Source organism: Lytechinus variegatus, chromosome 19 (assembly GCF_018143015.1).
Source record: "Lytechinus variegatus isolate NC3 chromosome 19, Lvar_3.0, whole genome shotgun sequence".
Lineage (NCBI taxonomy): Eukaryota > Metazoa > Echinodermata > Echinoidea > Temnopleuroida > Toxopneustidae > Lytechinus > Lytechinus variegatus.
This window is the reverse complement of record NC_054758.1, coordinates 7,711,757-7,739,178: the sequence shown is the minus strand read 5'-3', so window position 1 is coordinate 7,739,178 and position 27,422 is coordinate 7,711,757. Positions and strand designations below refer to the sequence as shown.

At 36.6% G+C, this 27,422-nt stretch overlaps 1 protein-coding gene across 1 annotated transcript in view; it reads right to left on the bottom strand.

Annotated features, from left to right (window-relative positions):
• LOC121406152 (nuclear pore complex protein Nup205-like) overlaps window positions 1-25,039 on the bottom strand; it is a 53,105-nt gene extending 28,066 nt beyond the window's left edge. The window contains exons 1-17 of the mRNA XM_041597168.1: window positions 24,962-25,039; window positions 18,117-18,259; window positions 16,905-17,076; window positions 16,311-16,615; window positions 15,126-15,357; window positions 14,204-14,374; window positions 13,319-13,431; window positions 12,066-12,128; window positions 11,300-11,416; window positions 10,551-10,691; window positions 9,630-9,780; window positions 8,535-8,749; window positions 7,721-7,903; window positions 6,795-7,052; window positions 6,170-6,352; window positions 5,528-5,775; window positions 3,644-3,764 (exon numbers count right to left, since the gene is read on the bottom strand). Coding sequence (XP_041453102.1) covers window positions 3,644-3,764; window positions 5,528-5,775; window positions 6,170-6,352; window positions 6,795-7,052; window positions 7,721-7,903; window positions 8,535-8,749; window positions 9,630-9,780; window positions 10,551-10,691; window positions 11,300-11,416; window positions 12,066-12,128; window positions 13,319-13,431; window positions 14,204-14,374; window positions 15,126-15,357; window positions 16,311-16,615; window positions 16,905-17,076; window positions 18,117-18,259; window positions 24,962-25,034 — 2,889 coding nt within the window. The 5' untranslated portion in view covers window positions 25,035-25,039. The remainder of the gene's footprint in view (window positions 1-3,643; window positions 3,765-5,527; window positions 5,776-6,169; window positions 6,353-6,794; window positions 7,053-7,720; window positions 7,904-8,534; window positions 8,750-9,629; window positions 9,781-10,550; window positions 10,692-11,299; window positions 11,417-12,065; window positions 12,129-13,318; window positions 13,432-14,203; window positions 14,375-15,125; window positions 15,358-16,310; window positions 16,616-16,904; window positions 17,077-18,116; window positions 18,260-24,961) is intronic.
• Between the last annotated feature and the right edge of the window lie 2,383 nt (window positions 25,040-27,422).

The following is a 27,422-nucleotide window of genomic DNA, read 5'->3' as shown; positions in this document are numbered from 1 at the left end:
TATATTGCCATTTGTTATATGGCAATGTTGTTATATTGCCATTTGTTATAATGCTATTTGTTATATGGCAATGTTGTTATATTGGCATTTGTTATATGGCAATGTTGTTATATTGACATTTGTTATAATGCTATTTGTTATATGGCAATGTTGTTATATTGCCATTTGTTATATGGCAATGTTGTTATATTGCCATTTGTTATATGGCAATGTTGTTATATTGCTATTTGTTATATGGCAATGTTGTTATATTGCCATTTGTTATAGGGTAATGTTGTTATATGGCTATGTTGTTATATTGACATTTGTTATATGGCAATGTTGTTATATTGCTATTTGTTATATGGCAATGTTGTTATATTGCCATTTGTTATATGGCAATGTTGTTATATTGCCATTTGTTATATGGCTATGTTGTTATATTGCTATTTGTTATATGGCAATGTTGTTATATTGCCATTTGTTATATGGCTATGTTGTTATATGGCAATGTTGTTATATTGCCATTTGTTATATGGCAATGTTGTTATATTGCCATTTGTTATATGGCAATGTTGTTATATTGCTATTTGTTATATGGCTATGTTGTTATATTGACATTTGTTATATGGCAATGTTGTTATATGGCAATGTTGTTATATTGCCATTTGTTATATGGCAATGTTGTTATATTGCCATTTGTTATATGGCTATGTTGTTATATTGCTATTTGTTATATGGCAATGTTGTTATATTGCCATTTGTTATATGGCAATGTTGTTATTTTGCCATTTGTTATATGGCTATGTTGTTATATTGCTATTTGTTATATGGCAATGTTGTTATATTGACATTTGTTATATTGCAATGTTGTTATATTGCCATTTGTTATATGGCAATGTTGTTATATTGCCATTTGTTATATGGCAATGTTGTTATATGGCAATGTTGTTATATTGCTATTTGTTATATGGCAATGTTGTTATATTGCCATTTGTTATATGGCAATGTTGTTATATTGCCATTTGTTATATGGCAATGTTGTTATATTGCCATTTGTTATATGGCTATGTTGTTATATTGATATTTGTTATATTGATATTTGTTATATGGCAATGTTGTTATATTGCCATTTGTTATATGGCAATGTTGTTATATTGCCATTTGTTATATGGCTATGTTGTTATATTGCTATTTGTTATATGGCAATGTTGTTATATTGCCATTTGTTATATGGCTGTTGTTATATTGCCATTTGTTATATGGCAATGTTGTTATATTGACATTTGTTATATGGCAATGTTGTTATATTGCCATTTGTTATATGGCAATGTTGTTATATTGCCATTTGTTATATGGCTATGTTGTTATATTGCTATTTGTTATATGGCAATGTTGTTATATTGCCATTTGTTATATGGCAATGTTGTTATATTGCCATTTGTTCAATTTTTTTCAATTCAATTCAATTCAAATAAACATTTATTTTCCTCCATTTTACAAAGTTACATTCATTATTGTACACAAGAATACACTTCAAATCAATTTCTATAAAGAATATAAATATAAACAACTTATGTGTAAAGAGGAAGGCGTATGTCCCTAGAAGCATAATGCTTGTGGCGGGATACGCCTGTGGACAAATATATACAATACACAAAATACAATACAAAGATAAGAAGGGCGAGGAAAGGAGAAGAGAAGTAGAAAAGAAAACGGGAAGAAAACGAGAGAGGGAGAAGTGAGCAGGAAGGCGGGCGGGCATGAGTTACCGAGTACCGAGCAAGTAGAGCGTACAACAATGTATGATGGAGAGAGGGAGAGATAAAAATAATAATGCCGCAACATTTGCACATTATTCATGTATTATGATATTCAAGCATAGGATGATAAAATTGATTTTTTAATCTTAAATTTTAAGCTAGTTGCTGACAAGGATTTTTTTATGTAGTCTGGAAGATCATTCCATATTTTGGGGCCAGAATAACGGATGTTGTGTTGAAAGATAATCTTTTTGTGTTTAGGAATATATATTTGGTTATTTGTTCGGGTATCAAAATGATGTATATTTGATACATGCGCAGAGATGCCAACTTTTGGAAATCAGAATTAGGGAGGATTTGCAACCGCCACCAAATTATGTGCGCATAGCGCACATCTCGAGCGCGGAGCGCTCGACCCTTGTGGCCGGGGTCCAGGGCCCGCCTTAGGGCCCTGGAAGCTCTGGGTTTCTAGATGCTCTCTGGTGCAATCTGACCCTTATTTTGGGGCATTTCACATGTTTTGAAATAAACATTGTTCCCACTTTTTTAACATTAAAAATATCAAATATGCATTTTCACATGTAAATAAAAAATGAGGGAACAAAAGAAGTACCTGTTCAACAACAATAATAAGGATGCATTATCACTATCGGCTATGGGCAGGTTATGTTCCACTATAAATCCAGTAAAGAAAAGCTCAGCGCTGGTCCCTTGCTTGGTGAAATAAAGACAACAGGGTACTAGTGGAGCTCGAAGATCTTGCCATCGCAATGTCCGTAGGCCTGTGCCGTTTGCTCCCGAACGTTAAGTGCCTCCGAATTATCATCACGACCTCCCTGCTAAACTGAAATGTCCACGCTGCAAATTGCGCAAAATGCATGGTAAATTCCTCTTTCCGACTTCCGAACACACAGGTACTGGAGACTGTATTCAGTCTTATACTTCTCACACCATTTCTTGGTCTTCTTTTGTTGATTTTCCGCCATTTCGTGTCAATATCAACCCATCAATACGCCGAAATCACACAACGATATTCCACCGCACGACTCGACAAATCCAGTGGCCGCGAGCGCACACGCCTCGCGAAGCTAGCCGGGCCTACCGGCCTGGTGCACAGTGGATTCCCGTCGGGCATATCACATGCACCAGCTTTTCGCTGCTCCGTATTTGTCTACTTTTCACACAGAATTTAGTAGCAGCGAACGTAATGGAGTTACTACATGCTAAAGTTAGCAGACGATACATGTCCTTCCAATCCAATTTGATCAATGCAAAAAAAATCGTAATTTCGGGAGGATAAGGATGGTAATCGTAAGGGCGGGAGTTGGGATGAATTTTCGGGAGCCTCCCGATAAAATCGGGAGGGTTGGCATCTCTGCATGCGTAAAGAAATCACGAAAATTTTCTGGAATTTGAGAATTTAAACACCTGTACATAAAATTACATTGCTGAAGTTTATATGGCTATGTTGTTATATTGCTATTTGTTATATGGCAATGTTGTTATATTGCCATTTGTTATATGGCAATGTTGTTATATTGCCATTTGTTATATGGCTATGTTGTTATATTGCCATTTGTTATATTGCCATTTGTTATATGGCAATGTTGTTATATTGCCATTTGTTATATGGCAATGTTGTTATATTGCCATTTGTTATATGGCTATGTTGTTATATTGCTATTTGTTATATGGCAATGTTGTTATATTGCCATTTGTTATATGGCTATGTTGTTGTGGTTCAAAGTCTGGAGACTTATCCACTGAGACACAACACCTCTACACCTTTTGTTGTCAGAGGGATAAGAAAAAAGAAGAGAGAGCTTCACAATCCTAGATTAATCACACTTTATTTTGATTGAATCTTTGTGAAACAGGTCCAGAATCCTGTTTGAACTAACCTTATTGATGGAGAAGAGATTGACAATCTCGGGTTGGACATTGGAAGACTTGACCATTCGATAGAGAACCTTGACCGCTGCTAGCGAATGCTTGGGAAGGGATACATTGAAACTCACAAACCTGAAAGATAGACAATAGGTACAATAACCATTATCACTAGCTAGCAATACTGAACTGATAACAATTTATCAAAATTATTACATACATGTAGCTTATTATCTCATTGGTCTGCTAATCAAAATCAAGCTATTAAACAAACTAATTCAAAATGACTGGCTAACAAAATACAACTGACTTGGATTAAAAAATAGAAATAATCAGAACTGACATGACAAAACTATAACATCAAAAAAAAAAATTGACTTAATTATATAGAATTACATGGTTTCAAAGTAAAATCAACTTGGATTAAAAATGAAAATGACTAGGCTAAAAACTAAACCGCATGTGCTTCTTAAAACATATAAATTTCTAGAGCACAGAAACTATTCCATTAAGTATATATTCTACTGCGCTATCCTAAAAGCTCGTTACTGATTAAATAGATGTGTTTTGGGCTTTGATTTAACCCTAAATAGACTGGGCTATTTCGACGCCTAAGAAGACGGGGGGCCTGATTCAGCCCCCCTTATGATCTCGGCCGTCGATCGCGACGAAACTTGGCATGCGCGTTACCCATGGCATAATCTACAAAACTACGAGATCAAATTCTGCGAAATGTCATTGCTAATTAATTTATGCGTAAAATCTAAATTTTGCTTTAATTAACTAAGTAATGCCCCTAACATGCTTATTTTTGGTACACAGACACTTTACATGAATCTGATCAAATGTACTTTAAAAAAATTTCAAAATCACATTTATTTTCTTACGTATTTTATTGTTTTCTAAATTTCTTATGTATTTCTATGTTTTTCGACTTTCTGTTTTCTATTGTTTTTCCAATGGAAATTGTCAGGGATTTTATTTCGACCATAAATATGATGAAATTAATTGATTTCAATCAGTAAAATGAAAAATAATGATACATTTATGAATTTTGGCTAAAAACTCTATTTGCATTGGATTTGTACACAAATTCACGTTTTTGTGCAATTTCGGGTCTGCATGCACTTCCGAAATGTTGCGTAATTTCGGAACCGCGTACCCGGGGTTCGCAAATTTGGTCTCAAAAGTTGCGCAAGACTTGAACGTAAAAAGTCAGTGAGCAACGCGGTCAAAAAAAATTCGCGCGGCGGATTTATCACAAAAAATATAAGCCCCCCCCCGTCTTTTTAGGGTTAAAGTTGTTGACGGGTGGTGCTTTCCTAACTTCCAATCATGATCCTTGTGGGATGCCAAAGGGCACCAGGAAATCATCAGAGTAAACATAATCTATTTTTGTCTTTTGATATCTATTCCTCGGGTATGACTGAATTGTCTATATCATAGAACTGATTGGTCTTAATAATATAACTGCATAGGCTCAAATACAGACTGAGCTTATTTATTAGTCAAGAAAAATATGAATCCATGGGCTTCTGTGCTAAAAAAAATAATATACCATCCACTCCCCACCCCTCCTGTGCCCTCTACCAAAAGACATTAGGGACTTTTTGCTTTCACAACGCACAATGGATTGAAAAACATAGAAAATCTCTTGTCAAATATCCTTCCTGGAAACAAACAACCAGGACGTTTTGTTGAATAAAAAACAACACAATTGCAATTCTTTGTCTGCTTCAAAACTTAGGATGAAACTGCTGTTTCGGTTGACCAATTTTTGACAAAGACCTCCCAACTGTTCTTTTTTTATTCGATAGGCATTTTCAACACATTTACTGTATTATTGAATTTGTTTGAGTCGCTGTGCGAAAACTGCCTATTGAATACATAAAACTTACTTCGCAACATGACAGAGATGGTCAGCACGGCCGGACCTTGGGTTGATACCCATTAGTAACTGGTCAAGTGGAGTGACCATTAGACTCGATGCTTGACCTCTCAAAAGGTCAATGAACTTGTCCTGTTTCTCCAGGGCCAGGTCAAGCATAGTCAAGCAGTTGAGGGCGCACTCCGTCATGCTTTCCTTGCCTGGGAACGTGTGGTACTGCGAGAGTAAGCGAATGCTCTCATCTAAGATGCCTAGAATCTGTTTCGGAAAATAGAGAAGGAAAAAAAAATCAGTAACTTTATGCGACGCAGGAATTCAATACACAGTACACAATAAAAATATGACACTGGTCTCACCAAAACAAAATTAGTGGGTCATGGGTCTCGTGGTTAGAGCATCGGACTAATGATTGTGAGGTCGCGAGCTCAAATCCCCCTCTGCCATTGTCTCAACTTTGATTAAAAAACCCGAGAGTAATTTCTGTTGTCTATAAGGTCTGCCACTGTGATCGATAAACATGTTTCCTATGTGTTTGTTTATATACCAGCTTGGCGTTCTACCAGCAAAAAAGCTGTCCTACCGAGTTCCTACGGGAGTTACCATAACAGAAACAAACAAAGAACATGTGGGACTGGATCTAAAGATAACTCACCAATTGAAGCATGGAACTATCGTTCAGCATGTGAACTAGGAGATGATGTCCAGGAGGCTTGTTGGTGATAGCTGTTCCACCTCCCTGAATCTCTACGACGTGGTCTTGGAACTCTTCCGGGTGAGGCTCATGGCTGGCTAGAAGCTTACAGAGGATCTTGGTCACAGCGGCTGCCACTTCCCACTGCATTAGGGTACAGGGAGAAAATATTTCACCTTATTGTCATTCCAATACAGCACATGCTCAGGAGCTGAAAAAGGCACATACTCTTACCTGAAAAAGAACCATATGCCCTCTTCCAGGACTAGGGGACAGTAATGATTCTTTTGTGGGCAATATATCTGATGACCCCCCTCCCCCACAAGGCCAATTATGTAGAACAAGGAAGATCACCAACACAAATCATCACATGTGGGAATATGTAGCATTATTCCTCGGAAAAAGACCGTACACCTGTCTGGAATGCCATGCTCATGTTTACTTCTCTGCAATTACAATTATTTGGCACAAATATCTAGTCTCGTGATTATCACCACAGCTGGAATTTATGATTACAAAGGACTTTAGCTGTAACTTTCAATTCATCAAGATACAAAGCAAACACAACAATGTAGTTATAGCCTACCTTTTCTGCTGGGTTGCGATAAGCCCGGGTGCGGAACTTGAGGAACACAGAATCCCTAAGGAACTTGAGGTAAGGATCAAAACCTGGAGGTCTGTAACCAACTCCTAACATGACGGGTATAGGGACCTCAGTCAGGGCATCCACCAAGGCTAGGAAACCGCGGGTCAGAGGATACTCTTCGTTGTTGGACTCTATCTCCTCTAACTCCAGGAGAATTCCAGAGGGAGTAACACCAGCTTGAGGAACAGTAGGTATGATCTGGAAGAGAGAGAAATATTTGATTGATCTGTGTATGTCTTGGAGAATTCCAGAAAGAGTAATTTCAGTTTGAGGTACAGTAGATATGATCTAGTTGGTAATAAACATGTAACAGTTGATTCGTTATCGACCTGTGTACATGTATGTCTTGAAGTAGTCCTGAGGTAGTAATTTCAGCTTGAGGAACAGTATCTGGGTGGAAAGAACACATAACATTTTCCACTCTATTAACCTGTGTGTTTCTTGGAGTATTACAGAGGGAGTAATGCCAGATCAAGGAACAGTAGGTATGATCTGGGTGATCATGTCAACATTTTATTCTCTGTTGACCTGTGTGTGTCTTTGAGTATTCCAGAGGGAGCAATGCCAGCTTGAGAAACAGTATCAGGTGGAAATGAACACAAAATATTTTATTCTTTATTGATCTGTGTATGTCTTGGAGATGTCTTGGAGTAATGCAGAGGGAGTAATGTCAGATCAAGGAACAGTAGGTATTATCTGGGCTATCATGTAACATTTTATTCTCTCTTGACCTGTGTGTGTCTTGAAATCTTCCAGAGGGAGTAACACTACAGGGACTAATAGGTCTCAACAACTAAACCATATCACTTCCATGCTTAGTGTGAGAAACTGTGCAATAGATATAGACCAATAGTGTGACTGCTTACCTGAGAAACTTCAAGCGATTGCCAGAGGGTTACTGCTATGTCAGGAGATTGAGCAAATACTGCTAATGTTCTAAGGCATTCTGCTTTGAGTGGTGGAGGGATGCTACATGTTAACAGACCAAACAGAAGAACCGTTGGCAGCCATGACTGATTTTCTACCATCGCTATTCTTGCATCCTCGTTCTGATAAAAAAAGAAGAATCAAATAGAAAAAAAAACATTCATTCTTATGACAATTATCATTACTATCATCATTGTCATTATCATCATCAGTAGTGGTTTTGGGTACTAAGTATTTTACATTGAAATACCCATAAACCAACATAGAATGGGCTATTTGTATATCTTTAACAAGATATACATTGAGGGGCTAACTGGATCTCTGCCTCTGACCACAGGAAAAATTCACACACGTTACCCCTAAGATAATCTATGTAGCTGATCAAATTAAAAAAAAAAATTGAACTAGATTATGCTAAATTTTAGATACAACCAGAGGTAAAGATGTAATTGCCTGAATAATACTCTAAAACTGCTTCATTTTGTTAATATACTCGGTAGGATTTTGATCAAAATTTTTTATTCAAAATATCAATATAAATTCTTATATATTTTAATATCTAAAAAAACAATTCTAATGTATTTCCTTATTTTTCAACTTTATATTCTTCAGGTTTGTAATATAACCATTTGTATTTGCTCATTTTCTAAATATCTAGGACTATAATGTATTCTAATTAATAAATACTACATGTGGTGTTACAATAATTTTTAAAAAGAGCCTTGAATAAGAAGATGTTTCATATTTTCATACCTCTCTAGCAACAACTTGGACAAGCTTGAGGACATTGATCAACCCCTCCATCTCCTGTGGAGTGATCCCCTTGGCCCCAAGCCTGAATGACTGGGCGGACTGGCCCACTTCCTGAAAAGGGGAGGTTGAGCGTATCTCTTGTCGGAGGGACGAGTAGTAGCGATTGAGTGAGAAGAAGAAGTGATCCCATGATACACTGCCCACACTTGCACCAGCTGGAGGAGGAAAAGGGAAATCAAATATAATGCAAAATATTAGGTGTGGGAGTAAAATTGGAACAATCTAAGCATTAACGACAATCGGAACTAAATACTACTTTTTACACTAATCTAATGCTCGCCAGATGTTGATTACTGATTTGAATGACATTCGATTATCAAAAGTTCATAGCTATAATCTTTGAAATTAGAAAACAAAGTAAAAGATAACAAATATTCATAATAAAACTTAATGAATGAACACTAGATTGTATGAACTGTGTGCCCGAGTAAAATACTAGGGCACACAGTTCATACAATCTAGTAAAGAATTTTGGAAAAGGGGTATGCACATTTGGGATTCAAGGATGTTCCACAGTTAAAATGAAATCCATGTCATTTTCACAAAACTTTGCACATAGATACTTTAGCACCTGAATTTTCCAAGCATGCGAAAATTAACATGGGTCCATAAGCTTGTTTGCTATAGAGCTTGTTCTTAAGAATTGTGCATTCAAAATAATTAGGCATTTTTTTAGACCTCATGAGATCACTACAATGAGTTAAAACCTCCATTACTCAGTCAAAACCAATGAAAATTTTATCAAATTTCGCAAAATAATCAAATAACTGTATTCTTAAGATGGAGAATCTATTCACATTGCTATTTGTTTGCTCTTTTAAGTCTTAAAGTTCTGTAATATAAATGGTGTAAAAGATACATGTAAAACAAACCTCAATCTCAAAAATGTGAAATTTTAATAACAAACTTGAGAAGTACAATAAATGCTGCACTTTATTTAAAAACTATGTCATTTTCATCAACCTATAAATGTTCAGATTCTTTCATCTATTTCAAATAATTAGGAGGTCTGCATTCTTAATAGAATCATCTTACCTCCTCCCATTCCATTTGCTTTGAGTAGGTTGAAGCAATGATGGGCACTCTGGTGGCTGTTTGACACACCCTGTAGCATGTGTAGATATGGGATGTAGAGTGATGGGGGAAGGAGATCTCCTGCCATACGGACAAACTTGAACAGGCTCACCTATACAGGGTGTATCAATAAAAAATATACAGGGTGTATCAATAAAATAATATAAAGGGGAACACTGATCAAAAGAATCACAATTTTCATGATTGCTTGTAAGCAAATTATAAAAAAATGCTGCTAGTTTACTTGTGATTATTACTGCAGGTTTTACACAATTCTATGTGATTTGACTATTTTGGCTACACAGGGCTGATTTACCAAATTTTGCCAAATTATTAACAATGAAAGGGGTACAGTCAAACCTGTGTTAGCAGTCACCTCTCTATTATAGTGAACAATACTCGATCTTTTATATAGCAGCCACCTGTATATATAATTTTATAGTGACCACTAAATCTGAATCACTTAGAATTACAGCATGTGTAAACGAGCATGTTATAAGCAGTCACCTACCTGTAAAGATCACAGTTCATGTTTTTCATTGGTGGTCACTATAGGCAGGCTCCATTGCAACTTGTGTGCATATATTACAAAACAAATGAATTTTGAACTTTCAAATCAACATTTAAATGGGGTGGACTTGACCTTAGCAATGTAATGTGGTTATAAGTTTGATCGTAGAGAGGGCTGAAAAACATCAACAAATACAATATTTATATCATTTACATCATTAAAAAAACAAAATCATGGAGCATAAAAAGAATAAAAAAAAAGAGAGAGATTATATTTAAACGAAACAAAGCTTTGAAGAGGAAGCTCTGAGACAGTAAACAGACTGACCTAAGAGAAAGGAAAAAGCCAAGAACATTCACAACAGGACTTACCTGTCGCTGTGATTGTTTATGATGGTAGATACTGATGTAGCTTGCGCCCCCTCCTCCGGGGCTATTACCCCTCTCGGGTGGATTCCAGTAATCAAGGGATAGCTCCAGATCAAGAGGATCCTTCTCATACAAATATCCAAACTGAAACAAAGATCACGAAGAATTAAAGATCATAGAGATATATTGCCTTCCTGAAGACATAAAAAAATATCCAAACTGAAACAAAGATCACAGAGATGAAAGGTCAATGTGAGTTGGGCATCAGCTTTCATGGGAATAGAGTAAAAGTAGGCCCAAGTCAGGATGTTTTTTTGCAATGAATCATTTAAACTTTAATACAATCATGCATTTAGGGTTATCTGACAGGGGCAATACCCCCCCCCCCCCTCAAAAAGAAAAACCCTTCAAAAGTTGCTGAAATTTCACATTTTGCATCTTTACATCAATGAAATGACCATCTATTTTCCTAGAAATTGTTTTGATTTTGTTAGAAAGTATTGAAATGATGAAAAATATTCACTTCTTTTTTTTTTATTCTGAAAGATCACTTTGTGATGTCAAACTCAGGCAACACCACTAAAGTCTTCATGTGGGAATACACTATTGGCATTATTGTTGTCCTACATGAAGACTTTCATGGTGTTGACCGAGTGTAACATGAACTGAAATCTTTGATCATTTTGATCTAACTAAGCAAATCAGTAAATAAATCAATAAAAATACTGGAAGCATATAAAAGAAAGACTTACCAGGTGCAAGAAATCTTCAAAATGTCTTGGCAAGTTTGGGTTGACTTCTAAACCTTCTCTTTCATATGACATCATTAGACGACCAGCTTCATCGCCACGGTTACGGATCTCTTTCACCTGCAAAACATCAACCGATAAACAGGTGCATTAAATATATTCTACAATATCTTGAGGAGGTATACTCGTAATCGCTAGGCAGTTGATAGGGTTAGCACTGACTTTTTGAGACGTCTGCGAGGAATGCGGCAGGAAAATTTCCCCTAATTATCCTTCAGCTATTTGAATTCAGACAAAATGTATAATAATCATTATGAGAGGAGTCAAATAATATTCTAATAAACTGATAGAACCATGAAGAGAATGTTGCATTTTCCATATACTTATTCTCCAAAATTAGTAATTTGACACCCCCCATAGCAAAGTTTGATCACTGATTACATCTATTTTCCACATGTAAATAATTGTATAAGAGACCAATTACAGCAAGGATTTATCTTTTTTCATTGGTTGCAAACCAAATTTCTAACAATTTCATAATTTTCACAATTTTGACTGGAAAAGTACAAATTTCCATTTCAAAAGGCTGTTCTGTTATTGTGGGACTGATTGTCATTGTCTACATTTTAACACAGAAAAACTTATTCATGTATTCTAAGCACTTTTATTTTATGCTTCGATTAGAAAAATAGAAGATCCATGCTACTTGTCAGCTCTGGAACAGTAGTGTATCTATATTTTTTCCCTATTAATAATCTAATAATATTACCTTGAGAGGCATCTGAAAGATGAAGTCTGTTATGAGGCCATGGATTCGACGGATGTAGAATTCCTGTTTTCAAAAAAGGGAGTACGAATAAGTGATTCTTCTCTGTTTAGAGAATTTCAAGGCATATTCTCTACAGTCCAAATCGGCACAATCAAAATCAATATCACTAACATCACTGTGCTCATCAAACTTACAATAAATATTTAATGATTATAATGTACTAAAAAAATAAACTGCAACCACATGACTTCAATATCGAAGTGACCATCAAAATCCAAAAGCTGTATTTTCACCATCAATAGAGCATCATACATAGCATTATCATTACAGTCACCGAATGTAGCTATTAAATCATAGTCAAACTATTACATTTCCAGAACAAGGCTGTGTTTATGCAGCCTCATAAGCTAGAATCACAAACATGATTCGAAACACAAACATAAATCACTGTAACTGCAAGAATCAGGGTTTATTCTACCCATTTTCCAATGCTGCTTCTCCCTCAGCCAGCGCACACCGTAGTGCGCAGTTTGACCAAGGATGAATACGTCAACTTTTATGCAGGTTGGAATTGCAAAAGATACACATTAATTTTCTATACGCGCATGGCTGTGTGAAGCGAAACCACTTGCAGTGGGAGATCAACACAATTAGGTCATAGAATCATGATTTAAGGAATTACAGTCACCCAATGAAGTTCTATTAAATCATAGTCAAACTATCACATTTCCAGAACAAGGCTGTGTTTATGCAGCCTCATAAGCTAGAATCACAAACATGATTCGAAACACAAACATAACTTACTGTAACTGCAAGAATCAGGATTTATTCTACCCATTTTCCAATGCTGTTTCTCCCTCAGCCAGTGCACACCGTAGTGCGCAGTTTGACCAAGGATGAATACCTCAATTTTAATGCAGGTTGGAATTGCAAAAGATACACGTTAACTTTCGATACGCGTATGGCTGTGTGAAGCGAAACCAAAGGCAGCGGGAGATCAACACAATTAGGCCATATAATCATGATTCAAATCACTATTATATTCAATGGACCTTTCCTAATGTGATCCTGCAGAAATATCTTTCCAAACACCCATTTTTGCACGTTTCGAGTTTGTGATTTGAAACACATTCACTTTTAATTTTGACTAAAGTCATTCGTAATTCGGCATGGCTCTCACGTTACAAAGCTGCGCCTAAACGCACCCTAATTTTTGCTTTTAGTGAAAAACCTTAATAGAGCAGAACTCTTACATTTTGATGGAAGACTTTGTTTGCGATGAGAGATTTATTGATGAACGAGAAGACATCAGTTTGAAGAGCTCTATCAACCAGGATTTCATCTTCTTCTATCTGATCTTGAAATCCTGAAAGGAGTGGACACCAACAACAAAGAACATTGGTAAACATTACGAAGGTTGTATTTTGGAGCGCATACAAACTAGGGGGCATTTCACAAAGATTTGATTATCACTCAAAAGTCGCACTAAATGCCTAGTTGCGTGCGTTATAAAACACATGACCCAACTGGTCAGATCATACCAAGAGGACACGCACTACTGCATATAAATCAATAAGATTGTACATTGAATATCATTCACGCGTCGGCAATTAACCCGTAGGCTACGGCAACCGAGAGGCACCTGTACAAAGTCTATGGAAATTAGAGAATTCAGCATTCAAGGAGTTAAGTGTGACTCTAAGTTATACTAACTCTTTGTGAAACACATCCCCCAGCAGCCTTAATACCCCCACCCCCTCCCCCTTCATGTCCTTAAATACTCATATCTGCCAGATTCATAAAGTAACATTATTAGCAGAGCAGTCTTGTAATATAGACTATGCCTGAGTCCTTACGTATATTTTGAAAAACGTTTATACGCAATTAATACACAGGCGTTTAGTGTTAACCGGTGGGGGTTTTAATAAAAAAAGCACTTCACCAAAAGTTGTTAAAATGTCAAATTTCACACCTTCATATCCATAAAATGGCCACCCATTCTCTATAATTCCTTGGAATTTTTTTGAGTAACATACATTTGTTTATCAAACGTTTATGGCATACAGTTTGAAGAGTTCCATTACTTGCATATGTAATTGTCACTTTGAAATTAAAAGCAAAATTTCAGGATAGCTTACGTGAAAGTTCTGGTAGCTGAGCAGAATTCCTCAGGGTCAACGCCCAGGCCAGCTGCATGACCCCCTTGATCCCTTTGACCTTCCACTGACCTTCGTCTTCAGAGGTCATAAGGTCATGGATTGCAGGAAGATACTGGTTATCCTTCAAGATTGGTAGCTGCTGCTCCATCTCTGCAAGAATCATTTTAATATGACTTGAAATTGTTATTCCCAATGCATTCTTTGGCCTACATGTAGTCACAAGTACTTCTACAAATATACAATTACAAATAATAAATAGTATCCCAAAATGAAAAATTCAGCAATAAAATTGATAGAAATATAAAGAGAGTAAGGGACAAAATATAACATGTCGAGTAGATTGGCAACACAGATAAGAATATGTGGGACAATGTATTATTAAAAGTACCCGATATTTGACTCAAAGCTCAGGCATACTTTGCTAGTTTCTAACCAATTACCAAATATCTTTCTAAATCATTTATCTCTGAGAAGCAATCAGACCCCTGGGTGGTCATTTCATTAGATTCTGCATAAACTTATTTTGAAATTGTTTTAATAAAAAAATAATAGTGGCATTTATCGAATCAAACACATTCTTAATAAAATGGGCCCATAGAGCAGGGTTTTTTTTTCATTGGAAATGTCACAAAGCTGGGAAAAATGGAAATCATGAACACCAATCATAATAACAGAGTATGAGAGTTGCGACACACGACAGACTGGAAAGCTGCCACAGGCCGGAGGTAAATGCAATTTACACAAATTTTCCAAATTCCCTGACTTTCCATGACCACAAATTTTTCCAGGGTTTTCCTGGATTTTCCATGACTGTGGGAACACTGTCATATCAGATGTTGTTATAGTTTCTTTGAAAATCGGATCGCAACAAATTGCATAGTATGTGCCGGGATTTACTCACCTTCTCTGTCCTCCGGTCTCTGTTCTATTACACCTGTATCAATGCTGTACATGAAGGCCATGAGAAGGGCTATGGAGCATTCATCAATACTACCGTTTGCATTCAACTCTATCTCGTTCATCAGATGCTTGGCAAGAAGAATGGTATCCTTTCTCCCAAAGGGTGTCTGACAGGCAAAGCAGTAGAGGCAGTCGGCGAGAGAGGAACGGACACCACGAATAAACTCCTGGACCTGGGAATGCAATTTAAGGAGAAGAGTTGTATATGTTCAGTAAGTATTATCAGGCCTCCAATAAATCAACGGCAATGGCCGTGGATGTCTCTTTCCTTGGCTATGATGCCCTCCAGAAAAGTTACTTTGTCACAGACATAAATTTACCTGTCCTTTTCATTTTGGCCGACATGCCCCTTTGGTCAAAGAAATAACTTTTTTTTGCTGTCATGCCCCTTTTCTCTCAATAATATATATAAAATGAAATTTTGATTTAATGATATGAAATAATGTCAGAAGTCATTTTACTAATACCTCAGTGACAAGTGAAATCGTATTTTGCCACTGTATTCTAATTTTGCTTTTAAAAAATATTTAAATAATTTATTTAGTCATACATTGCCGAACCCTAAACCAAAGTTCAGAAAAAATTGCTGAACCCTGCCGAACCAAGTCCGAACATGCCACCCAACTTGCACTAGTTCAAATTACCTACCAGTTCTTTTTTCTGATGTTTAGCAAGTAGTCCAGCTCTGGAGGCCATCTCGGCTGAGCAAGCCCGGCCTTTATTCACTGTAAACTCACACGGGGTCAAATGCGGGTACAAAACACGACTCCGGAAGTGAAAGGATCATTACGTCATAGGAAATGACTTCTAGCTATGAGCTTCACAATTCATGTTCTTGTGCTTTAAAAACTTTGCTCGAAAAAAGATTAATCATTTTGGAACGAAGACACAAAACAGGCACCTGTGTTGTTCAAAAACTCCACGTGATTTAAATGCCTTTTCCCAAATACGACAAAGTATTGAAGGGTTAAACATTAGGCCGGGCCGAGCCCACCACTGTAAATGCACAAAATAGGGAGGCAGAGTACCGCCATGGCCCTCCACTGTAAACGGGGTCTTACATATCTATATAACCGATCTTTCCCAATGATTAAATTACATGATAAGGACTGTAATATCAACTCACATCATGTCGGTGCTTTGGCCCTCCAAGGGCCCTCTCCTTAGCCAGGTCATTCATCTCCTTGACGACATCCATCTTCTTCAGAAACTCCAGCACCTTCTTGACCAGCCCCTCAGAGACGAGGTCATCGGTGAATGACGTTACGAGGTCAACGACTTCATCGTCGAGGTCAAAGGTCCATGTACGACCACGGCGTGACTGGATCAGAAGCTGTAGGGTGTTGATGAGGCTGCACCGGCCATCGTAGTAGAGTAGGACAGCGACCAGGCCACGCGGTAGGCCAGGAAAATGAGGCTGTTGTTGGTCTCCTAATGACAAACAACAACAACAAGGATTTAGTACAATTTAGTGTAATATCCATTGCGATGTATATGCAATGCAGATGGGTGAAAAGCTACACCAAATACATGGCAATAAATAAGTCCTAGAGCTTGGAAGTCATCAATATAAGCAGGAAATACTCAAAATGTTGTTTTTTGCCAGTTGCGTATTGTTTTGTAAAATTTCCAATTCGTAATATGGAAAACAAATAAAATAATAAATCTTGTCTACATACAGAAGACATGACACAGAGTATTGGAAGGGTTCCTAAATTACCTGCCAGAAGTAGCTCCACAGCTGCATACTCGTTCAGATCAAAAAGGTCGCTGATGATAAGAGCCTCTTCAATGAGTTGCCGTGGTAGCACGCGACTCCTTGCTTGTCCTGAAATAACGACGCCTTCAACGTCGGCTTTCTTGATCTGTTCTCTGTGTTGCGAATTCTTTGCCTTGAGGATTAAATCAGATGAGACAAAGACAACCAGAGACATGCACAAAATCAATATACCACACAGGTAATTGGGAGGTGACACGGAATTTGCTCTAGTTAATATCTCAGAGGGTTAGAGTTGGGATTGTAATAGAGTTTTTAGTTCAGAATAAAGTAAATATTAGGATTAGGATTTATTTATTTTGGAGGTTAAGTTTTATGTTTGGCTTCACATTCAGATTTTCCATCTCAGCAATTGTCACCAGAGCAAATGTCATGGAACCATTTGGGAAGAATTACACAACTTTAAAAAAACAATTGCATAGTTTGCAGCGTTTTTAAGATCATGGGCAGACTCGCAAAGAAATATATTACAACAACAGTAATCTGTTTGACTGGACACAGTTGACTAGAAATTTCTTAAATAAGTTACGTGATTAGTTGCTTCAGTGATAGGTGATACTTAGACTTGTGGAAGGTCGCCTAGCGATACAAGAGTTCGGATATTGAAATTTCACAAACACTACAAGAGCAGAGTGAGTACATGATTGTATTCAAAATGATTCAAATGATCAGAGAACATACTCTTCAGACAATAGTAAACTTTTAATAGGTGTATTGTTATTCATAAGGTACTATAACCGATTTTCGGAGGGACTGATTTTCAATGAAATATTATGGAAAAATGATATTGGTAACTGCAGCGAGTGTGCGCTCAATCACATTTAGGTGACTAAAGTTACAAGAGGGTTCTCCAATATAAAGTTGATTCAAATGAAAAGAGAAGAGTCAAACTAGCAAACAGAGAGTTTCTATAATATTGCATGTAGTATAAGTTAAGCCATGTTAAATTTTTGCTTAATTTCACAAAACTGTGTTGTGCATATATGCATAACCGTTTCGTAAAAGTAAAGCGAAAATGTAAAATGGCATAACTTCTTATTTTACATGTATCTGATTTCAAAAGGATTTTATTGTTTAATGCTCATTTCTTTTTCCTCTTTACTTAAATCCACAGTGTGTTTAGGTGAACTTGAAGTTAATGTACAAATGACTTACTGGATTCTTCAGAAGGGCAACAAAGTCTGGTTTGTGTTTTCTGATGATGGCATCAAGCTCCTGGTAAGGATCCGGGCATCTCTTGGAGACGATGAGGGAGACAGTATGGTAGAGCTCCTTGTATGGACCCCATATCCTGGAGCCTGTAAAACAAAGAGAGAGATACTCAATGAAAAAAAATAGAATTCTGCACTGATAGGACTACCCTACTTCAATCCTTCCTTAAAGGAAACCAAAACCCAAGAAACAAAGCAATCTTATTGGAAAGAGTAAAACAAAAGGAACAATTTAAAACAAGTTTCATCAAATCGGTTATGAAATAGGCAAGTTATGGATGTCTTCTTGGACTTTCTATGGGGTCCTCAAATTGGCAAACATGCTTCAAAATCGCTGATTTTGTGGACAACCCTCAATTTGTTTTGTTCACAAACTTTCAGATTTTCCCCTTTATTTCACATCATCTTCTGACCTTGACATACGTGTATGTGGTGTGAATTATATATTCCCATGACATATGTTGTGCTCAGAATGAGGCAATATGCAATTTCAAAAGGCAATAGGGAAAATCTGACAAATTGTGTAAAAAAAAATGGAGAGTTGTAGTCATATTTGTCCGATATTTGGAACCATCCGATGTTTGAATTATCTTTATTTACCAATTTCTAGAAAAAAATCTATTACTCTACGCGTCCGATACGCGATATTTGGAAACTGTGTCCGATTTAATGGGCAAAAAAACAAGCCTCTGGTAGTGGTATAAAGTAAATGATTTCCGTTTACCATAGAATCTAGTCCATAATTTTATCAATTCTATTTTTTACGACATAGGCCTAATATAAATATTCAGCATTTATTGAATTATTCTACAGAAATAAATATGATTTTCATTTCATTCAACTACGTACTGTATCAGTAGAGGCGCTGGTCAGAAAATTGGGATCGTCCCGGTTTACAGGGACTGTCTCAGTTTATAAGGATTTCTTCACACAAGAAATCTAGGAAAGTTCATTCACCTGTTGAGTGCCGACACCAATCAAGTGTGCTAGTCAATGTAAACATATCAGGTTTCATAACTAGATTATTGGAAGACGGTAAGTCATGAAAAATAGACGGTGAACTGGGGGAATTGAGGTCACTGAATCTATTTTTAGCCAGGGCTCGACACTAGCGGCGGTCCCAGACCGGTAGAAATTCGCCGTCGGGCCGGTAGATTTTCAGAAATAGGAAGATTTACTGGTCCGACATGACCAGTAAAAAATATCATTGTCGGGCCAGTAATTTTTCCAAAAATAGCAAGATTTTAAGGGTCCGACATGACCAGTAATAAAAACCATTGTTGGGCCAATAACTTTTCAAGAAATGGTCAAATTCACTGCAAACCATTCCCCCGATAAATTCTGTCATTCACACACAGAATACACACAGAATGAATCGCACGTAATTGCTACTAGAGCAGATACAGTGTACATATGTAGCTAGCCAGCCACACAACTCACGTGGTAAATTCTTTACTGGCTGCGCGAACGAAGCTTGGCTAAACTCTGGCAGAAATCTCTCACAGAACTGTCAAAATTCACGGTTCATACTCATGAAAGGCTCTTATAATGTCCATATTTCCTAAAAATTGGAGTAACTCTGTCATTTGTAAGCAGTAAAAGGATAAATTTTCACTTCTGTTTGGTTCAAACAGATCGGGTTTCGGGTGATATCGTCTGAATACAAGTTAGCCCCACATATGCATTTATGTGTGTGTTGATACACTTGGTTTCTGACTTTCTTTCGTAGCTATTTTAATTGAGCCAAAAAGAAATTGATAAATTATTTATGATGATAGTTTTAGCTTTCTTCCTATCTTTCTTTCCTTCTTTCTTTTCAATCTTTCTTTGTTTCTTCCCTATTTTTTTTTGTTACTGTCTTTCTTTTTTATTTTCCCTTTTTTTTCTTTAATTCGTTCTTTCATTCTTTCTATCCTTTTAAAAAATATTTTTCTCTATTTCTTTTCTTTTCTTTCTTTCTTCCTTCCTTCCTTCTTCCTTTCTTTCTTTCTTTTTGATATTTTTCTTTCTTAAATTCTTGAGTCCATCCATCCTATATTCATCTCTTTTCTTCCTTTCTTTCCTTCCTTTTACCCTTTTCTTTCCTTCATTCTTTGTTACTTTCTTCCTTCCACCCATCATTTATTTACCCTTTTTTATTTCTTCTTTTCTTTGTCTCTCAGTCTTACTTTTTCCTTCCTTCACATCTATCCTTTCTTTACCTTTTCTTTTTTTACTTCCTTCAGGACTTCATTCCTTCCTTTTTTATTCTTTCTTTCTTTTCCTCCCTTCCTTCCTTTCTCTTATTCTTTTTCTTTTCCTTCCTTCCTTCCTTCCTTCCTTTCCTTCTTCGTTTCTGTCTTGCTTTCTTTTTGTCCTTCATTCCTTCATTTCATGGGGGGTAACGAAAGGCTAGACAAATAAACTTGCGCCTTTTTTTAATGTTTTCTTTATTTTGGGGGACCAGTAGATTTAAGGTTCGGACCAGTAAAAATTTGCAAAAACTGGGTATCTACTGGTCCGACATGAATAGGTTGGACCAGTAGAAAAAATGGGTTAGTGTGGAGCCCTGTTTTAGCATGTTTAGCACTCTCAGTTTCCGTAATTGCTGTCTTTGTCCCGTAGGGGAAAGTGAAAAAAAAATGTCCCCATAAACAAGGAGTCTAAATTTATCAAGACATGATTTGTCTTGGTTTATGAGGATATCCTTGTTTTCTGGGACAATCCCAATTTTTGGACCAGCGCCTCTACTGTAGTACTGTGTATTTTTGTTTTGGTCCACTTTTTATGCTTAAGATTAAGTGATTAACCAAACTTTGGGCACTTAACTCTTATTCTATTCAGACTTTTTTAATTTTAAGTAGGCCTATAATATTTTATACTTATGATGGGGTGTCCAAACTTCGCGCACTTTTCAAAAATATTCATCAGGCTTAATTTTGTCCACAAATTATTCATAATTTATACAAAACCAATTCAAGAAATAGTTACAACACTGACAGCAAGATCGTAAACTATAAAATCATGGACGAAAATGTAAAGTAGGTCAAGGGGTTTCGCCGTTAGCGCGATCTCAAAATTCTATTCCGATTGGCGAATGCGGGCTGTGCTGGAAAACCGTTCAGAAAAAGTGTGACCTAATTTCGCGCACCAAAGCTTTTGTGGAGATTCAAACAAAAACTCAAGCTCAAAAAGTGAAATATTTATGTCAGATTGCTGGCAAAATGCTATGGAATCGGTTAGTACCACATTTAACTCACATTTTTTATGATTTCTGCTTGTAAAATGGTGATATCGTGATGCTTTCTTCAAAACGGGCGCTAACGGTGACAAATTTGCCGATCTTTTGCCAATATTTTCATGAATACTGGACTAATCCTAAAGAAACTTTCAGCGAAGGGTAATTTTAGGTCGCTTTTCACATTGATGATGTCAGATTTTAAGGATATTGGCTAGTTTTGGAGATAATGACCGTCCGCGAAGTTTGGACACGCGCGAAGTTTGGACTCACTGCCATACTAATAGGCATCCCATTTTTAAATTTTTGAATTTTTATTTAAACATCTCCACATATAAATCTACAATGACATGAAAGTAAAAACACAATAAAATCTAACATACCAACTCCCAGTTCCAAAGGTTTCCAAAAAGTGAAGAAATTAAGTGTCCAACGTATTTCAAAAACTCGACCGCGACATGGAAAAACTACCCGATTCAGTCTCCCGTAACTTCCCCGATCATTTTGTCACGAAATGTGGTCGTTGAACATCTTGTTTCGAACGACCTCTCGCAAATTAATATTCAATTTTAAATTCGCCGCGCAAGCCCGGCTCGTAGTCTGTGGTAGCTTGTGCACAAGGCGTTATTACGAAAAATGCATTCTAAAAAAGTAAGTCTCGCCATAAATACAAGTTTACGATTTACGATTAAAAATAAACGATGATTCGTATTTCGTACCTATAAATGATGATCACCAGACATATTTGACTTCTAGATCATGTTTTGGTGGAAGTTATTTCCATAGCCACGGTCATGCCATGCCCAGCGGACCCGGTACTCATGCACTGCGTATACGGTATGGTACGTACCGGCCTTATAGCTAGCTTCCCAATCACAGTCATGACGTGCCGTTGCCAATTTTAAGATATTATTTGTAGTAATTATAAATATTTTTTTTCCTTTTTTAAACGTTTCAGCCATAAAAAATAAATAAATTTAAAACATTTTATTTTTTCTTTAATATTTATATTACTAATTAGCCTCATTATACCTCATTTTTAGTTCATCAGCAATAACATCTGAAACTTGCTTCCCACGGAACTATTTTTAGTACATGTACTCACCTAAAATCTCAAGATTTCGCAAGTTCCAATGACACTTTCGAACATGTGCCACGGCCCCCCTCTCTGTATTTCATTAATTATTACTTCGAAATTATCAAAAAAAACAAAAGTGAACAAAAGAAAAAGAATCGTGGAAATGAGGAATATGATAAAGATTACAATAACAATTAATGAGGGTGATATAATAGGATGAACTGGTAATTATGGCACCTTTGATTGGATGATTCCTGAAAATTGAAGAGAGGGGAGCCTTCTTGCGGAGATCCATGATGAGAAATGACGGACAAGCTGGGTCTTGTTTTCATTGTAAGTTAGAAAGTTCATTAATTAATGGGGGTAACTTGAACACATCGGTAAAATTATCAGTAAAAACAATCATAATTTACCTCTATATCAACATTAATTTACCTCTAAATCATTAACATTATCAGCGATTTAATCCCAGATCTCCCCCCCCCACTATCTCTCTCACGCTCTCTCATCCTCTCTGAATTTATTTCTTCAAATAGAAAGTGGAAGCCCATCAAGCTTTGAATTCCTGTGTCAAATCGGGGGAATTTCCCTGGGTCTCTCAGAATGCTGCATGCCATGCCATGCATGCCATGTGTGCCATTTGATCTCTCACATGCATTCTTCCCATTCAAGTTGTGGAAAATTCCATTCATGAATAATTTAGACTAATATCCAGTCTTTTATTTTTTTCATTCGATCAATTTTCCTCACTTTACATGGCAGCGACTGTATTTCTATAAATATTTTAAAAAAAGGGACTGTTTTTGAGACTAGACGTAAGAGTCAAGCCTCGCGCCACGCTACCGATTCATTAATATTCATGAGGAATCGTAACCACGTGATCGAAAAGATCGTCGGAAACGTGAATATTCAACAGCGCTGGATGACGTCATTTTTAGTTTTTTGCTTGGGAATCCAAAATCCTGATAGGTATTGGCATGAAACCAACGGGAATAACACTAGAATACTATTTTCTAACGACCATCTAATGTGCAGCTTAAAAAATGCACGGGATCATATTTTTTTTTAGTTTTTTCATCATTATTTCTGGATTGAGGGGGCGGGGCCTATGAACATTTGACATCAGAATCTCTATCAAAAGCTCTTTCGCTGAAGTTAGCCCACATTTTTCTTAGACCTACCAGTTGCCAATCCCAAGCAATTTAATGATCAAAATGTGAAAAAATACGGTCACTTCCGCATTTGGTTCGCCGTGGGTCAGAGAGAAAACTCGGCAGGAATTGGGGTATAAAATCCACTTAAATCTTCGGCATCGGCGACTTTTTAGACAACGAAGGATTATAGTCAGGATCAGTATAGTATATGTGAGTATGACTGTTGTTTTAATTATGTATGATGGTGGGCCCCAAGTCTGCGCACCTAACAATTTGAGTTAAGATTTAACATGAATTTCTTCTTATTTCACAAAATCTTTCAGTTGATAATGTTCCTTACATCATAATGAGATAGTGTGCCAAATATCTCATAAAATTTGAAAGAAATATATGATTTTCTTGGAAAAAACCTCGGGCAGTCATTTTCAGATTGAAAAAAAAATGGTACCCCATGTCTGCGCACTCATTCACTTTGCACACGATTCAAGGATTTTGATGACAAAAGTCTGCATTTTGAGACCGTCACATGAAATGCCCTGAATTCATTATTTTTCCACCATTTTGAGTCGGATTTTTTTATGAATAGCTGTCTATGCATTGAATGTGCAAAGTTTGTGCTCGTTGCGTATATTCTTTTACTAGAATCGCGCAGATACGCGGGTGCGCAGACTTGGGAGACCGCGCAGACATGGGGGAACTGACCATAATTTTGCTGTCTCATATTTTAAATCATTTTTTTAGTTATTTATTTCAAACTTGGTCGTGATTGAATTTTTGTCCAACGCGAGAGCCGCGGCAGGACGTAATTTCCGAACGAATTCCGAAATTGTCGTTGGCCGCCCTAAATTACTAACTTAAGTTAGGACCGAGGCCCCTTAAAATGTTTTCATTTTTTTTTCTGTCTTTTGAAAACAAAGTGCAAACACCAAAAACATAAGGCCTACCCTTACTTAAGCCATGGCTATGGTAATTCCTATTTCACAATTAGCATCTAAATCCAGTTAAAATTTATTTTGTTAGTTGGCAGTAGACGAATTGGCAATTTACCCGAATACCCGATTCAGGAGCCGCAAGCCGCGCGCCTGAGATCAGAATGCACCCACCGAGACTGGGCACTCAACATCGCCAGAGCGTCGGCGGTGAAAAGAAACGAACTCGCTGAGCTCAGTCAAATAATCCCCTGGAAATGAAAATAAATCTAATACATCTACTGCAAATAATCATCTGGATTCACCTTAGCACGCATACTATCAACATCGAACACAATGAATCAGTTTATTTAAAGGGTTATGGAACCAAGGCAAATACAATTTTCACAAAGACAGGAGTTCGAATCTTACCCAAATTAACCGCCATGCGTTCTGCCATTTTGACCGACTCCCAGTCGACGTTTAGAGCGCCATCTAACGTCATGTCAGGGTTAATATTATATTGCCCTTTGTCGTTTTTTAACTTGTAACTTCAGATTAGGTACTGGCGTTCCAATAGGCCTAATTAAATGAATAATTGGTGGGGGGGGGGGGCACATCCTGTCGAATTTTCATTGTTTTTAATCTGTATTTAAATTGGTAGGCAACACCGTGCTAAAAATTAAACGATACGCACAAATGAAAAACATTTGGCAATGCAACAAAATCCCATGTGAACAACTTTCCCTTTGAGTAACTATAAAAACACCCTCAAGATGTCTCTTTTTGCTCTTTCTTTTGGTGCACAAACTCTTTATCCATGATGTATTCTTTAAAAATCTGTATTACATGCCCTCCTATCGAAAGAACACATGGTCTACTGATAGATGCGACGGAAGAGGCAATTTAAGTGAAATTATATACTAAAGTAATGGGGAGAGTTGTTCACAAGTGACATCACACATCTTTGTCACATTGCCAATTTGAGGATCTCTATAGCATTAGTGATCGCAATTTTATAACTTTCTCATTATTTGTCCGATTTCTCAAACTTTCGTTGATCTGTTTGATTTTTCTGTTTACACACAAGCCAGCTTGTTGCAAAGGTTTCATTCTCCTTTAATTTATGTTTGTAATACTATTGGATTTAAAAAAGAAGGGGGTAAAGGAATAAAGAAAGAACCTTATTTCGCTGCTCTCAGACCGGCATTATGTATAACAAGACCCAGGTCTGCATCTTTAACCTATTGGGTTAACGGTGTTTCCATGGCAACCTCCATGGTAACCAACCTCGATGGAAGTACGTAATTCCGAGAGAGAAGTGTGGATACAAGGGGGGGGGGGGGAGGGTTGAGTTAATGGCAGGGGTATATAGTCTATATGGGGAATACGGAAGGAGAAACGGCGAATAGAGGGGAGGGGGTAAAAATATGTCAACGCCCAATATTTGCATTTGTTGAAGTTTAACTTCAACTCGCCTCGTCTGGCTTGACGTTTGAAAGTAGACATCTGGATGTAAAAGCCAAAGACCTTCATAGGACACAGTTTTCGCACAAGGGAGATTATAATGATTGTTATATTGGCAATATATTTTTGGCAACATGATACCATGCATATACCCTGATAGAAAAAGCACAGTGTCATATGTGTGTTTACATATGGGACTACACTGTTTAAGCACTTTAAAAAATATTTGAACAAGTTGTAAAATTTTATTCAAATAATATTTCTAGCATATTTACGTTATATTTTCTTCTGCAACATTCACCGTCTTATGACACAGGTCGAATGAGTTAAAAAAATGTTTTAAAATTTTAAACAAACAAGTTTAAACAATTGCTTATAAGTTTATAATTTGTTTAAACAGCTTTTCTACAGTGTAACCCACCCCCATCGCCTCATTTGACCTGTATTATAAGGCGATGGATGTTATAAGAAGAAAATAATTAGCTCTTAAAAACGTATATATTCGGCTTAAAACTCAATTCTATTTGATAAACAACACCAGCTAATGGCTAAACCATGGAGCTACTAACACAGTAGCATGTAAAATTGATGACAATTGTTTTTAAGCCCGGTCTTTCAGTGCTGACGGTGGTAAGGTAGGTAGTCATAGTTGGAGGGGGGGGGGGCTTCCATAATTTCTGTAAAAATGTTTTCTAAAATAAAACAGGCCTCTTTTGTAGATCGAAAGTGCCTAACTTTTTACCTTCTCTTTTTTATCGCGGTTGTGATGAGTAATGATTACTGGGGAACAAGAAAGGGTATCAAGTTATCTTTTATGGGACACTTTGTTTTGCAAGTCACTATTCTGAGCGTTCATATGAATATGACAGCTCCCCCTCGGGCAAGGCAACCCTCGTGTGATGTGACATCCATTTGTGATTTAATTAAATTTGACGGCCTGGAAAATTAAAGGGTACCTTTAAATGATCTGTTTGAAAGTATTGTAATATTCTTACAAACTGCACATACCTGGTACCAGTATTATTTATCCCTGAAATTATAAGTTTTATTAATTTTCCAGTCTCGCAGATACTGATTCATTCAATTCAATTCAATTCAATTTATTTTCATTCTTCAAAATAATACAAATAAGTACAAGATAGATTGATTCTTTTTAGATAAATAAATAATAGCATGAACAAAATTCTATATTGAAAAAAAAAATGAAATACATATTTGAAAGTGATTTAAATATAAATTAACATACATGTCGAGTTTAAATCAATATAATCAACGTCATTAAATATAATTAAATCAATGCAATTATATATCATAAGAAGAATGGAGGGGTCCACTGAAAAGCAAAGCTTGTAGAATGTGGACCCCTCAAAAATAGATACAAGGAATATAGAAATATACGTAAAGTAATTATTACGAGGATTTATCG